Source organism: Coturnix japonica, chromosome 1 (genome assembly GCF_054131305.1).
Source record: "Coturnix japonica strain WE chromosome 1, WE-NBRP24, whole genome shotgun sequence".
In the NCBI taxonomy this organism is placed as follows: domain Eukaryota; kingdom Metazoa; phylum Chordata; class Aves; order Galliformes; family Phasianidae; genus Coturnix; species Coturnix japonica.
In genome coordinates this window covers 122,381,824-122,395,080 of record NC_140663.1, presented here as the reverse complement: position 1 = coordinate 122,395,080, position 13,257 = coordinate 122,381,824, and the positions used below count along the sequence as shown (strand labels likewise).

At 41.9% G+C, this 13,257-nt stretch overlaps 1 protein-coding gene across 1 annotated transcript; it reads right to left on the bottom strand.

Moving 5' to 3' along the window:
* Positions 1-2,764: 2,764 nt before the first annotated feature.
* Positions 2,765-12,964, bottom strand: IL1R2 (interleukin 1 receptor type 2). Its single transcript, XM_015850259.3, has 9 exons — positions 12,815-12,964; positions 11,620-11,747; positions 11,262-11,520; positions 9,735-9,909; positions 8,861-9,035; positions 8,192-8,257; positions 6,718-6,853; positions 5,540-5,685; positions 2,765-4,260 (listed from the first exon to the last, which is right to left on the bottom strand). The coding sequence occupies exons 1-9, from the start codon at positions 12,826-12,828 to the stop codon at positions 4,133-4,135; spliced, it is 1,227 nt and encodes a 408-aa protein (XP_015705745.2). The 5' UTR covers positions 12,829-12,964; the 3' UTR covers positions 2,765-4,132.
* Between the last annotated feature and the right edge of the window lie 293 nt (positions 12,965-13,257).

Sequence of the window (13,257 nt, the reverse complement as noted above, 5' to 3'; positions counted from 1 at the left end):
TTACTGTCAATGGTGGTTCACATTTCTTGTGCTTTCTCTCACTTACATCCCCTCTCCAGCTTGTGAAATTAACATTTGTGAACTTCTGGTCCTGATCTGCCACAACTGGCTTTGTGCACAGGCCTGATTTTTATTTCCACTGGCTCCCACGTTCATTCAAGGGCCTTGCCTGAGAACCAGCAGACCTCTTCGGTGCTCTCCAAATTCTGTTCATGTTGTTTTAGTTGCTACTTAGATGAAACAGAAGTTATACTTTCTATTTAAATGAACAGCTGGCTTCAAGGTACGGTGAGTAACACAAGAAAATTATTGTTAATTAAACTCTCTTTTCCTGAAAATAACAGGAAAAATAATTAATAACAGGAAAATAAATTTCCATGGGGATTTATGCTATCCTGGAAACTAACTCATGCGAAGGCTGCAGGCTTTTTGCCTCTATAGAGGTTGCTTTGAAATTGTTGCAGACAGCAGAGCTCTACTGACAAATGCTGCAGACCCACACAGTTCCATGAATGAGGTGGCCTCTCCCTTCTTGTATCACTGACTTTTCTGAAAAGAAATGTTGTGCCCCAGGTCCTGGAACTGAAGTGACTATCTCTTACAGTGTGTTTCTTTTCAATCTTTATTATAAGCTGGTGCAACTAAGTCCTCAGACTCAGTCTGCCTTGAGACTCAAGATATTTTCTTCTCGAAATATAAAATATATCAGATTTCATTAGACCAGGCATGTCCAACCTGAGGCCCAAGGGCCCAGCAACAACCACACGCTGGTGCAGCTGGCAATGTCTGAACTGAGATCAAGATGTGGGGAAGGCACAGTGCAGTGCTAACTCAAGAGACAGCAAAGAATGTTATGGATTACAATACATTGTTCACACACAGACCTGTGAACAGCAAAAAATATGCAGCTGTTCTTTCCACTGTGTTAAAGGCATATGAGAATAAGTCTCAAGATTTCAAAAAAAAAAATCTTTTTTTTTGGTTTTTTTTTTTTGTATATTTGCAACTCCATTTTCAGCTGACATAAATATATTACTTAAAAATCTTCAAAAGGAGTGTATAGAATTGCAATCAGATACTCAACTCAAAAATCTGATTGTGCTTTTCTGTGTGACTCTCTTTTTAAAGTCCTCACTTATAGACAAAGAAAGACATCCCTCCCTTCACAGTCACGCATTATTTGTGTCATCATTTTTTGGCAGTACATAGGTTTGTGAACAACCATTTTCATGGATGGAGCACAGGAAGAGCAAAAATGTCATCAAAAATTCTCTGGTGGGCACCTAAGAATTGCAATCACAGCCATCCAAGCAAATGGATCTGGTGTCTGACATAGAAGCGTGAATGGAGCAAAGATGCGTCACTGAATTTCTTCATGCAGAGAAAATTCAAGGCACTACTGAGTTACCACACGTCCCCATATGTCCAAATCTTATCTCACATTCATGTTTCCTTCTCCAGTTTGGAGAGTAGTCTGAGATATTAACTTTCTCTGGCACCAGCACTCTATATACCAAGTTCTACTTCTTTCTCACTACTGAATGAAATCCAACCTCTCTCCCACATACAGATGTGTCATCAAGCTACTCATAGAGCATACAGATGGATGGGAAGAGCAAACTACATTTTGAAAGGTTACATTTATTTACAAACCTAATTTGTTCTCTTGTTAGAGAAGAGCAGCTACTGAAAAAAGAGCATTCCTGATGTACCTAAAACCTTCTCTTTTCTTATAATCCTTCCATCAACGTTCAGTATTTTTCTTCCTTCAAAGAACAGACATGCAAGAGAACTAACATTTTCCAACACACTCAGCCACCTTTCTCACATCTGCCCATAAATCATGTGTATTCTTTCTCATCATTTTTAATATTCTTGGAAACTATAAATCCTGTGGTCTTGTCTGGTTGTCACTGACTCAGACTGTCAGCATCCCAACTCCTGTATTATCGCAGAAAATATTTAGGATACTTAAAGAGAAATTTTGGCTTGAATCTCATAAGCTGTGACAATTCCTGCTAATAGACTTAAGGATTTCTTAATTCAAGCCACATCCTTCCTTTGAAATGCTTCAAATATTTTTGGGGTGCAAAGTCAGAGCCAGCTCTGAGTGGTGGTGGAAGGCAGTTTGATCATGGTCTCTCCCAGATGAACGGGAGTAGTTCATCTCTGTAGACTGTGGGACTCCATGCAGTTCCAGAATTCTTACTTTACAAATTTGCTTATTTGGAGCCAACATTTTCCTGATCATTATTTTTTTTTCCTTAAAGTTTGAAAAGTGCCTGGGATGAATTACCAAAATAAATCTTTTTCTTCAGTGTCCATGAGGGGTGTCATTTATAGATCTGTAATGATTTTAAAGTTGGATCTCTTCCCCTCCTACGCAGATGAAAATAATGCGTATGATGGATCTACTTATCCAGTTGTGTTACTGCCTAGAAGAAAAAACAACCAGGTTCTGCTACTCATTTTGATTCTCAAAGTGCAATGTGGTTACTAATTATCTATTGCTCCCTTCTGTTTTTTACCAAGACTTGAATCCAGTTGGACAAAACTAAACAGGCAGTATTTTGCATCATGACTACATACTTCAAAGTAAAGGACGCATGGCTCTCAAAACTGCATCACTGGTGCAGACCCATTGTTTACAGGAATCTATTAATGACTTCTACATTTGTATTAGAGAGGAGGAGCAGGCCAGCAACAGAAGTTGGAAGACTGAAGAACAAGAATGTCCATTATTACTGATAATTTGCTCAATCACTTCCAGGAATAAAACTTTATTTGTATCAGTCAAGTGACTTTCCAAACTCTAAAGCATCATCCTAATTCTTTTCTTGGCAAAGATAACAACATTACAGCTGCTTATGAATCTCTGGTTATGAGATGTTGGTAGATGCAAGAGAACTGAATTCTCCAGTGTACACTATTATTACTCCATTACATGGAGTTAGTTATCCCTGGGAGAGGGATATTCTGAGAAAACCTATTAATGTAAAGAACAAACTGAATGGTAAAAAAAATATATATTTTTTATTTTCTCTGGAAAAGTTCATAGATTTACAGTTGACATGACAACTGCATTAGGCTCTGGAAAAAAGGAAAGCCTGGCTTTTTAAAACAAACATAAAGTGAGTTTGGGTGCAGAAGGAAACTGCATTTTCACACTGGTGCAGAAAATCCTTCTTAAAGAAAACTTTCCTATTGTTTCATAGAATCACAGTCATAGAATTGCTTGGGCTGGAAAAGATCTTAAGATCATTGAGTCCTACCCATACTACCCTAATTCTAATAACCCTTCGCTAAATCATGTCCCTGAGCACCACATCCAAATGGTTTTTAAGCACATCCAGGGATGGTGACTCAACCACCTCCCTGGGGAGCCTATTGCAGTGTTTAATTACCCTTTCTGTAAAGAAGTGTTTCCTAATGTCCAATCTAAACTTACCCTGGTGCAACTTGAGGCCATTTCCCCTCACCCTGTCACCTGTCACCAGTGAGAAGAAACCAGCCCTGCTCTCACTGTAAGCATCTTTCAGGTATTGGAAGAGAGCAATAAGGTCTCCCCTCAGCCTCCTCTAGCCCAGACTAAACAGCCCCAGTTCCTTTGTTTGCTCTTTGTAGGGCACATTCTCTAAGCCCTTCACAAGCCTTGCTGCCCTTCTTTGGACCTGCTCCAGTACCTCGGTGTCCTTTCTGTACTGAGGTGCCCAAAACTGAAACTGAACTGAACTTGGTTTTTTGTATGATTTTTTTTTTTTAAGGTTCTCAGCTTTTTCTACACCCCTTTTTTTCCCCCCAAAGGATAAAACTATTGGAATTACAAAGCAGAAGATCATCTAACTTTCCTTACCTGTCTCATAACAAGGGCATGTACATGGGACACTGTATTTCAAAATGCTGTAAGTCACAGTTTAGATGCAAAACAATAGAAGTAGGTTCCCTGTTTCTAAGCAGCGTTTTATACAAACATATTTCTAAAATCAAATCATGGAAGACACGGAGAAGAAGAAAAAGCTGATATACATTCATTTGCTGGGAAAGAAGTGTGTCTGGTCCAAAATGTCTCTGTCTCACATGAAAGATGTGAGCATGAATTTTTCACTGTTGGCAGCAGAGAATAAAGTCAATCTTAAACCTTTGCTATTGTGTATCCTTTATCAGCTCTCTGCTTCCAGCGCTTTTGTACGCATATTCCCATCAGGATGATGCAAGCCAATGTGACTGGAATCGTTGCAATGTACCAGGGCAAGCCAACAGCTGGAAAAGTAAAGAAATTATGTATTATCAGAAAACATAGTTCTCTATGCTCAAGGAGGAAGAGGAGAAGCTACTTTAAAAAGGATGTCTGCAAATTAACCTTTCAGCAGGGCTCACTGCTTCTGAAAGGAAGAGGTCTATGGATTCAGTGCTCTGGGATATGTGTTTACCAGGGTGGGAGGAAAGTATTGGAAAACAATGGAGGATGAGAATTTACAGTCCAGAGATTTTGTGTACAAATGGCTCTCCCGTGCTCAGGGTGGTTGTGTACTTTTCATCTTAATTTGGTGAAAGCAGTGACGCTTCAAGCAGGAAACAAAGGCACTGCATGGAAAGAGAGTACATGATAGCCAGTCCACTCTCAACCTCTGTAAACAGTTTTCTCATGCAGGGCACTTGAAAAATTAACTATCGAGGAAAGACTGTGAGCTTCTCCCCAAAATACACCTAATGTCTTCAGCTTTGTATTATGCAGGCCTACACTGCTTCATGAGTTGCCTTCTCTGTAGCAAACAATACTTGTGTAGTTCATGGAAGACCTGGGCAGCGCATCGTATAGATAAGTGAATGCAAATCCCTCATCATAAGATGCTGGCGTGAGTCATGAGATATAACTCATAATGAAGACTGTAATTGTTCATGTATCTTTCTAACATGGTGTGAGCAAGCTTTGGTGATTCATCAGTGTTATGCAAAGAAACAATAAGCATTGCTTCACACTGTTTTTACAGCTGGTACTTAGCCAACAGTCACAATGTGAACTGCACTGAGTTTAGAGCTTCTCTTTCTATCTCTAGGAACCAAAATAACAACAGCCACCATTATTTATATTTCTTGTTATTTTGGCAGCAGTTTGTATGAGGAAATGGAACTCTTTGATCTTTTTTTTCTGCAATTGTCTTTTTTTTTCCCTACTTGTTGAGGAACTGGGTGAGATTTGGCCCTGTTGCACCCAGCGAGAGTTTGCCAGTTGTCTCAATGGAGCCATCATTTCACAGAATGTATCTGCATTTGAGCCTCATCCAGTGAATAGATACACTAGAACAGATTTTTATGCCTGCGGAAAATGCCAACAAGTGACCTACAGAAAGTGTTCTTTATGAGCAGGCTATTCCAAAACACTGTGCATTTTCAGTCTATATGCGAGGCAACCAATGTTTCCCAAGTGATTACCACTGTAAGACTAAGTCAGAAAGCATAAAATACTTCAATTGTAATTTAGATTTAGAATAACAATTGCAGCCCATTTCTCTCCTAGATAAGTAGTTAAACTAGTTACCTTCCTGTTTGACACGTGTTGGCAGTACTTGGGATCCATACGTGTTCTGGGCCAGACACTTAAAATCTGTGTAAAAATCCACTTCTTCCACAGATTTAAAAATCAGTGGCACTTCAATGAAGTTTTCACCATTTTCTGTCATTTCTCTGGAAGAAAAAGGCAAAATAAATGTGAGATCCTTTTATCTAGATGCAAACATTATCTCCGGATATCTTTTAGTCACTGCTGGAGAATTTATCCAGCTGTTCTGTAATGATTTGTTCATGGGTTTGCTATGCACCACGACAATGGATTTGCCTGTGCACACATCCTGGGTCAGTACCACGGGAAGGCAGCAACTTGGCTGTGGGTGCTTTGACACAGACCCCTGTGAAGAATGTTTGGTTTCTTTTCCAGTGGTATTTGATTTGTTTTGACATAATGCCTCTTTGGAGGCACCCAGAAGAACTGAGGCTGCTTTATGCCATGAGTTCTGTGTGATCCCTAGCTGGCGTAGCCTCCCTCCTCATACAATTATGTAGTAGTGTATAATAGTTGCAGAAGCAGCAGCAGTAGTAGCAATAATAAAGGTCTAAGTAAGAAAGCATATGTGTTGTTCTATTCTAAATCCTGTAGACACACCTGCTGTTCCACTGTGTATTTTAAGGCATCTCACCATGAATTCAAGGCTTTCTCATTTATCCATGTAAACAACACTGTAAATTAATGTACTCAGTCAAGCTGTGAGGAATATCAAAGCACATAAAGGCTCAGATCCCCAGCTGTCAGTGTTACGTCTGGTTGTACTGTGCAATAAACTCAACATGGCCAGGTTGTTACATAGCCCTGAGGCTGAAAACAGACCACATCCATAAATATTAAACACTCTTGCCCCTGAAAACAGGGATGCCATATCCCCAGAGCTTGTTGTCAATGCCTCTTGAATCATGCTAGGTTCTAATCCCTAGGCAGGAGAGGTTTGGGAAGATCATACCTGGTGAGAGAACTGGTTTAACTGTTAACTGCATGGGCAAAATGTCAAAAGTCCTGAGGTATGCAGCTACGAGGCAACTCAGAGAATGGCTCGAGATAGGGAGAGACAATGGTCCATGGCAAGAGGATGTTTTCCCTCCCACCAGCATCCAGCTGAAAGCCCCTGTAGCACCACAACCACAAGAAAACACTTTTGCTTGACTTACTGTCGTTCCCCCTCCATAACTCTGTTTTGCTTGTAAACCACATCGATCGTGGTATCATTCGCTAACCATTCCACATCAGTATAGACGTTGCTGTTTGGTCCAGCAAATACTTTACACGGGAGAGTCATCTTGGAGCCTGTTGGCAGAGGGAGATTAAAAAAACATTCAGTTGCATATTAAGATCTACTCTTTCTCCTGGTGAACAGAACATCTCTGATGGGAGACTGAGTTACCACACATGTTGAGCGCTACTACACTGAAAGCTGATGTTATGCCCCAGATTGCATTTGCTCCCCTGTTCTTTGGCAGCAAGACCATTCATTTTGGCAGTCCTTTCCACTACTAAGCAAATTACTTTTCCATTCCATCAGTGATCAGTCCTTGTACAATAGATATTTCTCAGGAGGCAAAGCTGTGTTCCTACGCTCCTTCTGCTGTTTTACAGCTCAAAGGGCATGGTTGCTCCAGGGCAATTGCTTGAATCCACAGTGATGCGGGCAAGCACATTCAGTTCTAAATGAGACCTCCAGGGACAACATGACCATGCAAAAATTCAGAAATATTGCTTTAATTATTGCAACTCTGAGCTAAAGATAAGGAGCTCTCACACTAGTGGATATTTGTCTTATATGGAAAACACATGGCTTAATTACCGTACAGTACTGCTGAAGAGAATACAGTATGCTCCATGGGGCAGACAGACACATACAAATAAAGACTATGATAATAATAATCTGTGATTCTGTGATACAAATAAAGACAATGCTACACTCACAGAAAGAAAAGTGGCAGTGAAAACTAAGGCTCACAGCACATAGCTGTGTGTATAATACCCAAGTTAGGAGAGCTCAGTGTCAAATCTACACGTCATTCTCTCAAATGGGGGAAAGCAACAGAAACGCATCGTCACAACATCCTTGAAGACAAATTGAGGTTCTCACAAGATACATTCTAGTTAGCGATAACTGTCTGGTTCAAACATTAAGGAGCAATGAAAAATGTCTCCTCTCAAAAGAGCTGGGTGGTTCACTCAAAGCCACCCAACAACCGAGGGCTGACTGGGGGAGTGTTGAAAAGGGCATGTTCTTTATAAGGAGGGAACTCTGAGCAGCTGATCTAAGGATGCTAATATACTTTTCATGCTTTGTTGTTAAAATCTACAGCTATTTTGCTTTGGTTTCTACAAGGATAAATGTTTAGTGAGCACAGTGGTGATGGGCTGATGACTGGACTACATGACTTTAGTGGTCTTTTCTGACCTTGCTTGTTCTGTGATGTAAAGAAAATAGCTTCTCATCATAGACAATAAGAAGGAAAAACTACCATGAAAAACTACTACAGCACCAATGTGGTGTTAATATAATTGAGACCAAAAGAACCATAATAGTTTACGCCAACAAATTAGGGTACAAATCAGCAAACCTGCTCTAACTTTCTCCTTATTAGATGCTTCCAAAACAGTGCTGGTACTTACCCAGAGCAGCTGATGTTGTCTTCTGAGTTGGATACACAATTATGGGAGTAATTCTCTTCTCTTGTTCTGCACAGAGAGAGAACAGAGTCAGCGCTACCATTACAGACATTACCCATCCAGAGACCTGTGTTAGCGGGGAGAGACGGGCCCAAGCCGGCATCGTGACCCCGGGGGATGGATGAGGAAGGCGGGGATGGCGATGGGACCTAAGTGATACCCATCCCGAGGCTGCCACAGCCTCCTTCCGCCCCCTGGTGCCCGCCGGGCGCCCCGCAGCAGCAGCCGGGCCAGCGGCTCAAGCCGTGGGAAACAGCGGTTTTCCCCCAGCCCGAGGGCCAATGTTCGGTGTTTTATTTCCTAAGCCCTCTGAAGTCATTCGTAGAGACCTTCCTCCCCTTGAGAAATTAATTACTCGGTTTTACAACCGCAGGCAGTTGCGACAGCCAGTTCTGCCTCCTGCAACTGCGCTGCTGAATGCCAGGGCAAGCTCTGAGGTTAAGGTTAGTCAAATAGCCCTGCCAGCCACGCTGATGGAAACCCCCTGCATCAAAAGCCAGCATGTCCACTCCCCTGCTTGGCAGCACTAAATCTGAGCTCCTCTCCCCGAATTCAGCAGCAAACCCTCTGATGCAAAAGCTGCTTTAAGTGTTCTCAGTGGGTAGTATTTACCAACAGTCTGCAGCTCAATTGTTCTGGTGATTTCATATGTGACACCTTCATAGGGAAATGCCATCTTGCAGGTGTAGTAGCCGGAGTCTGTTGGTAATACAGAAGTGAAGAACAGAGAAGACGACTCTTTCAGAAATACAAATTTTTCACTGTCATCTTCCAAAAGCTGAGCATCCTGGAGAAAGGACAACTGACGTTACAGCTCATACAGGTGTGGTTAAACCCTGTGTAACCTCCAGACAATACTTTTCATCTTTGCCTCTCTGTTACAGAAAGTTTGCTGATCACCGTTGAACCTGGGCAGCTTCACTTTCCCACCATAAAGCAAGTGCTACAAACATGTTTTCCTCACCAAAAGGTTCTGAGGCACTATGTGAAGTACGAAGAACTGCTGCTTTAACATATCTTTCCAGTAAGCCTCATATTTTAAGATGGAAAAAATATACTAAGTTACTTCCTGAGTCCTCTTATGAGCAATCACATAAGGCATTATTCTAAGAAAAAAATAAATTATAGTCATCATAAAGGTTTTCACATTATTGTTTTCCATACATGACCTCATAAGAGCAATATTCAGAGGTTCTCTTCTAAAACAAAAACATTTCAGCCATCATGGAATCACCCAGCCCCAACCCCTGCAATGGGCAGGGCTGCCCCCCACCAGCTCAGCTGCCCAGGGCCCCATCCAACCTGGCCTTGAGCACCTCCAGGGATGGGGCACCACAGCTTCTCTGGGCAGCTGTGTCAGCACCTCACCAACCTCTGAGTAAACAATTTTCCCCTAACATCCAATCTTAATCTGCCCTCTTTAGTTTAACACCGTTCCCCTTGTCCTATCACAATCTAAAAAAATTCTTTTGTAAAAAAATTCTACCTTGTACCACTGGAGCTCCACATTTGTCCTGTTTGTTGTAAACTCCCACAGGTTGGGGCAAATGATCTTTCCAGAGGTGAAAGTGAAGAGGACTTGGGGATAGGCAATGTCCCGAGCAGCTGCCTTCTGCACGACCGTGAGGTGGATGGACACCTCGGCACAGTAGGAGTTGTTCCTGCAGACAGTGGGTAGACGTGAGCACCCAACAGTGGTCAGGGAGGGCTCGAGTGACACCCTTCAAACCTACAGCAGATGAACTTGAAAGCTGACAGCTACGTGCTCAAGCAGATTTGCAATCAGTACTAAATCTTAGATTGTTGGATTCCCTTCTAAGCTTGTCTTTCCACGCCTGAGAAAACCACCTGGCCTCACTTCCACAGCCAGGCCTCCTGATACTCAGCCTCTGTGCTGTGTAGAGGGATCCTGGAAAATCAATGGAACAAGTTTGGGGCACAGCCTACACATGTTGCTGATATTTGTCTGCCTCAGAGCTCCAGGCTTTCTTCTCTTCTGTAAACTAAGGTTGCTGTGCCACCTTAGACTAAGTCATGACTTTGATTTTACAAGGAGGGACAACACATCCATCTAAATACCAGCCAATATGTCACAAACCCTCCACTCTTCTTTGGAAATGGTCTTGACTGTGAAAACCCCAGTGATCGCAATGTAAGGGAGAAATAAAAAGCTTAAAGCATGTATTAAAATATGCCTGCAGTTGCTACTGCGCAGACAGCAGCTATTTCCTTGAGGACATATTTTGCACAGGGAAGAAGGTTTCAAAGTAATACAGTACATCTCTTTTTCTCCTGGTCCCAAGTGGCAATTGTTTCCAGCCACAAGAAGGATCAATACACACAAGTCACTTGGGGGACACTGGTGCTTGAGCTGTGTCCCCTTCCACTGCAATCCTCATTTCACAGCATGCTGAAGAAATGTTCTACTTCGATGATATGAGATGGATATAGGGTTTGTTTCTATTCTATCAATAATGGTAGCAGTGAAGCAATGTACTTGGCCTCTGCATACCTTTTCCAAATAGGTTTCCCAACTTTTTAGTACATCTGGAATCTATGGATGCATATGAATACTTTTAAATGTGGAGTGAGGTTCCCACTGCCAGGTAGTAGGAAGGAGGAGCTAGTGGGGACAAGGACTCTGTATCATATGGTTTTCAAACCCCAGTAGCACTGGTGGTTTTTGCCTTCCTCACTCCACCATAAGCACAGGTACCCATTCCTCTCTCAAAACTGTACAGCTGTCGGATTGTAAACATGCAGAAAACAATGATCTGAAAAGAGCCTTGGCTCACACTGCAACCCCCTGTAGTATCACAGGCCTGATCCCAGCCCCATAAATGCACACTGGGTCTCATGTGAGATCTTCCAGCAAAGCCAAGGCAATCCAATTCTAATTAAAAATGTGAAGTAGAAGAAAAGTAAAGTTCGGGAAAAAGGAACAGGGAAGAAGAAAGAAGCTCAGAATGCTGCCTGAATTGTTAATGAATTGAAGTTCCATTTAAACACCTACCTTCTGGTACAGATATATACTCCTGAGTCTTCTTGCCTTGCTGGCAAAAACCAGAGCGCATCTCCTTTTGCCCAGATTCTTGGATCTTCATCTCTTCCTAATATCATGGTTTTTGAATCATTTTTGTACCACGTGATATTATGTGTCAAGGCAGAAAAATCCACATGTTTATATCTGGGAGAAGGGCATTTCAGAACCACAGGTTCTCCGTGCAGTTCATAGTAGTATTGGAAAAACATGGTGTGATCTGGGCAGTTCTCTATATGAATCAGAGACATTTTGTCATTACTGTTGGCCGGGAATATTACAGAGAAGGAAAGGGAGTCAGGAAATAAAACAACCAAACCCATGCTCTTACCTGTACTTTTCCCTTGCTGGAGCTTGAAAGCAGAGGCACACACTGTGCATGTAACCAGGGCAAAGAAGAACCCATGCATTCTTTCCCAGAGAAAATGGGAAGAAGAGTGAGGGAAAATGTCTTGAAATCTGCAGGCAAGTTATTATGAGACAGAAGATTCAAACAAAATACTCAACATTAACTAAATAGTTAACTATTCTTTTCCTAACTGCGGACTTGGTAAGCTTTGATTCTTCTTCACTCCCAGTTGAAGGAAGATGATAATTTGTGGAACAAGAGCATCTGGCTTAGTGCAAACGTTTCTTGTCTGTCATCTTCCTGTCAGTCTGGGAGATGCAAACAACACACCACAAGATGCTGCTGTCCCCACGGTACAAGGGTAGAAAAATACAGCTCTGTGTATTTTGCAATAAGCTGCTACTGAGGCACGGGCCAGACACTTCAGCTTAGCTGTAGCATAGCTTGTTTGGATAAGCACAGGAGAAAAGATGCAGTAGAATCTCTTCAAGTCTCTGCTAAGACTCTATGCCCTCATGAATCCTCTGCCACATTATCTTCTCCATTGTGGCTACCAAAGTAGGCCAAGCAGCACATATCTGCAGGCAAATATATAGCCAGAGCCAAGCTCTCAGTGTTTCCAACACATTTATCTCCTGGGACAACAGCTTTGACTCCCATGATATGCACACCCACCTTGCTGTTGGGACACATGAGTTTCCTTATGTGAACAGCATAACGGTCTGTGCAAACAAATGATGACAAAAACCTTGAACAACATGTCCCAGGTATCTGGCACAGTGACCTCAGGGGAAAACAAAACTATCTGCTGCAAGTCTTTCATTAGCTGTTGTAGGACATGGGCACAACAGCTAGCACAGAGTCAATCTCTTACTTAATAATACAGCATTATAACACTGAGTCACCTCCCATAGTACAAGGTCTTCACTCATTTCCAGCACAGTGGCATGGAGCTTTATCTCTTCTCAGGGCTACACCTGGGTCTGCAACAGTCCCCAAGGTATGCATGGAAAATACTGTAGGAGGAGATTTTCTCTCTTTTTAGATCCTTAGCTTAATCAAAATACTGGGTTATTTAGTTCAGTCCCTTCAGTTTAATATCAGTCTCCATAAGCCCTACACAAACAGGGGTTTCTAGGGATAGATTTATTCCTAGATTTCCATAAGATTCACTTACCTGTGTTTCTGCATCCTTTCAACCGTTAGTTTCTCATGAAAAGATGTGAGAGTGAAATTGCCAGAATGGACCTTATATAGAGTTCAGCTCAAGGCACAGCGGAAATTTGTCCCCCCATTGCCCAATCAGATCTGTGTCAAAACCAAGTGACATTTTAGGTCTATTTTACTTTCCTTCCGTAGAGCAAGGATGAGAGAAATACAGGCCAAGAGAAAGAAAATATGCGTTTGGATTTCCCAAAAAAGGGGAAATGACTGCTAAATATATGACTAAATTTCCCTTTTTCTGACGAATGGTAGTTTGCTTACACTCATGTCTTCACATGACTTTTTTTTATACTCGTCCTTAAATAAAATTTCTCGTGGGTAACAAAAGGTGTCCTTCAGCACAGTCAGCAGCAAAATAACTGCAGTATTCACACAGGGTGTTATGCAAGTTTTTGT

Excerpts from the sequence above, each read along its gene's own strand:
- IL1R2 (XM_015850259.3), bottom strand. Across the intron at positions 9,036-9,734 it reads TGGAGCTCCAGTGGTACAAG|GATGCTCAGCTTTTGGAAGA; the intron begins GTAGAATTTTTT and ends TCCTTTCTCCAG. Across the intron at positions 8,258-8,860 it reads AATTGAGCTGCAGACTGTTG|AACAAGAGAAGAGAATTACT; the intron begins GTAAATACTACC and ends CTCTCTGTGCAG.